Consider the following 2,245-nt stretch of genomic DNA (forward strand, 5'->3'; position numbering starts at 1 on the left):
AGGGGCCCTTCCCAGGCCACTCAGCGCCTCCCCAGGTGGCGGATAGGGGAAAGTCCTACAGATATGTGGGGTACCTCCATAAAAGGAGGTGTGGACCAAAGGGGGACCTAGCCCCTGGGGGTCCATAATTGAAACTGGGGTATCCTCGTCCGGGATCATAAATAAAGGCGGAGGAGGAAGAAGGCCCCTCTGACGCACACTGAGAAGGGCCCACTGGCGTGTGGACACGTCCCACTAGTTGTGAACCTTCCTCCAGCAATGGGTTAAATTGTGTGGTACTGCAGGATACCATCGTGGGAGGATCCTCTCCAGGAGGACAACTGCGAAAGGGCAGAAGATCCCTTGGACCACGGCCTCTGCAAGTTGACGGAGAGGAGGGGCTTGCCACCGTCAATGAATCAGCCAGGAAACCATATCTTTCCAAAATATGAACACAGGCTCAAAAGATCAAAGTAGAAGTGCTACCGCGTTCGGGGAAACCGACTACATTTGCAATTTGATGTTAATAAGGAATGTGAATAATTACAATGAATTTGCTACCGCGTACGGGGAAGCCGACGACCATCATAGGCCTAGGACGACTCCCAGACGGGATGAGAGTTTAATATCGGCGAAAAAGACTCTCAATATTGGTACACTAAATACCCGGACTTTAGCTACACCTGGCAAAATTGATCTAGTGTTGAAAGAGATTGATAGATACAAGTGGGATATAGTCGGTATGTTTGAAACGCAACTTCCTCGACTCAGAAATGAAAACATCCTTGGAACCACTTTTCTACTATCGGGACGTACTGATGGTGTTCATCGGCAGTGTGTCGGCCTCATCCTCTCTCCGGCCGCTAAAAGGTCATTAATGACCTTCACTCCTGTATCGGAAAGAATAGCGACCATCCGCCTGATAGGGCCCATCAAAAATCTCTCAGTCGTCCAGATATTTGCCCCGGATTCAGCCCGAAGTGAAGAGGACTGCGACCAATTCTACTTCCAGCTACAAAGCGTCACTGACCAGATCCAAAAGAATGATATACTTATCGTGTTGGGCGACTTTAATGCGATAGTTGCCAGTTGCCATGCTGGTCGAGAAGATGTCATGGGTCTACACGGACATGGCTGTCTTAATGCAAAGGGAGAACGGCTTATTGACTTCTGCAGGGAGAATGAACTCTACATCACCAATACCGCCTTTAAGCACAGACACCGCCGAAATGTAACATGGCGATCCCCTGATGGAGTCACCAAAAATATGATCAACTACGTCCTGATATCGTTGGAAGTCATCTGTAATGGACACTGCATCACTCCCCGGTGGAGATTTTGAATCGGACCACACACTCTTGAAGTCCAAACTCAAGCCGAGGTTAAAATGTCTCCCAAAAACCACAAAAATCCCAAGGTTTCGAACGGAACTCCTCCGAGACCCCACCAAAAAAGCCACATATAACTTTAGCCTGTCTACAAAATTCCGTGACGTCTTGAGTACATCCACTCCGCTCGCAATTCCCGAAGAGATTCATCGATTGGCTGAACATGCTACCTGTGTAATCCTCGAGACTGCAAGCGACATCCTTGGTAGAAAAACCAAAGATGAAAAGCCTTGGTTCACTGATGAAATAATTCGATTATGTGACGAGAAACGCCTACATATCAACAAATCTGACCGAAACCACCGATATACCTTCAAACATCTCAAACGGAAAGTTGAGCGTCAAATCAGGAAGGCATTCCGCAACCATATCGCCGAAAAGTGCAAGGACTGTGAAACCCAGTTAATGAAAGGCAACAGCCAAAAGTTCTTCAAAACAGTCAGCGAGCTATCCTCCAAAAAAGACCCCTCAACGCCCGTAATCTTAGACAAGCAGGGAAACAACATCAATGATGCCAAGATGAAGCTCGAACGATGGAAGGAATACTTTGAGGAGAAACTGAACCGACCCAAATGTCCCAATGTGTAAAGTAATGACCGACCCAAATGTCCTAAACTCCTTCCCAATCAAAGATCAAGACCCCCCTCCACCCCCACTTAGAAGCGAGACCAAAGGACCCATAGAATCCCTAAGGTGAGGCAAAGCTCTAGGGCCAGACGGTGTCACTGCTGAACTGATAAATGTTGGTTCAGAAGATGTTGTCAACCTATACCAAAATCTTATATCAGCCACCTGGTCTACTGGACACGTCCCGCAGCAGTGGTGCAAGGCAGCAATAGTTCCAATACACAAAAAAGGTTCGAAGAAAGAATTTGACA

The 2,245-nt window shown here is 47.5% G+C and overlaps 1 protein-coding gene across 1 annotated transcript; it reads left to right on the forward strand.

Annotated features, from left to right (window-relative positions):
* The first annotated feature begins 427 nt into the window (after positions 1–427).
* LOC148941592 (uncharacterized) lies at positions 428–1,955 on the forward strand. Its single transcript, XM_089104208.1, has 2 exons — positions 428–1,210; positions 1,278–1,955. The coding sequence occupies exons 1-2, from the start codon at positions 428–430 to the stop codon at positions 1,953–1,955; spliced, it is 1,461 nt and encodes a 486-aa protein (XP_088960334.1).
* Positions 1,956–2,245: the final 290 nt, after the last annotated feature.

Source organism: Artemia sp. Qi Xiang Cuo, chromosome 18, assembly GCF_049724085.1.
Source record: "Artemia sp. Qi Xiang Cuo chromosome 18, ASM4972408v1, whole genome shotgun sequence".
Classification (NCBI taxonomy): Eukaryota; Metazoa; Arthropoda; class Branchiopoda; order Anostraca; family Artemiidae; genus Artemia; species Artemia sp. Qi Xiang Cuo.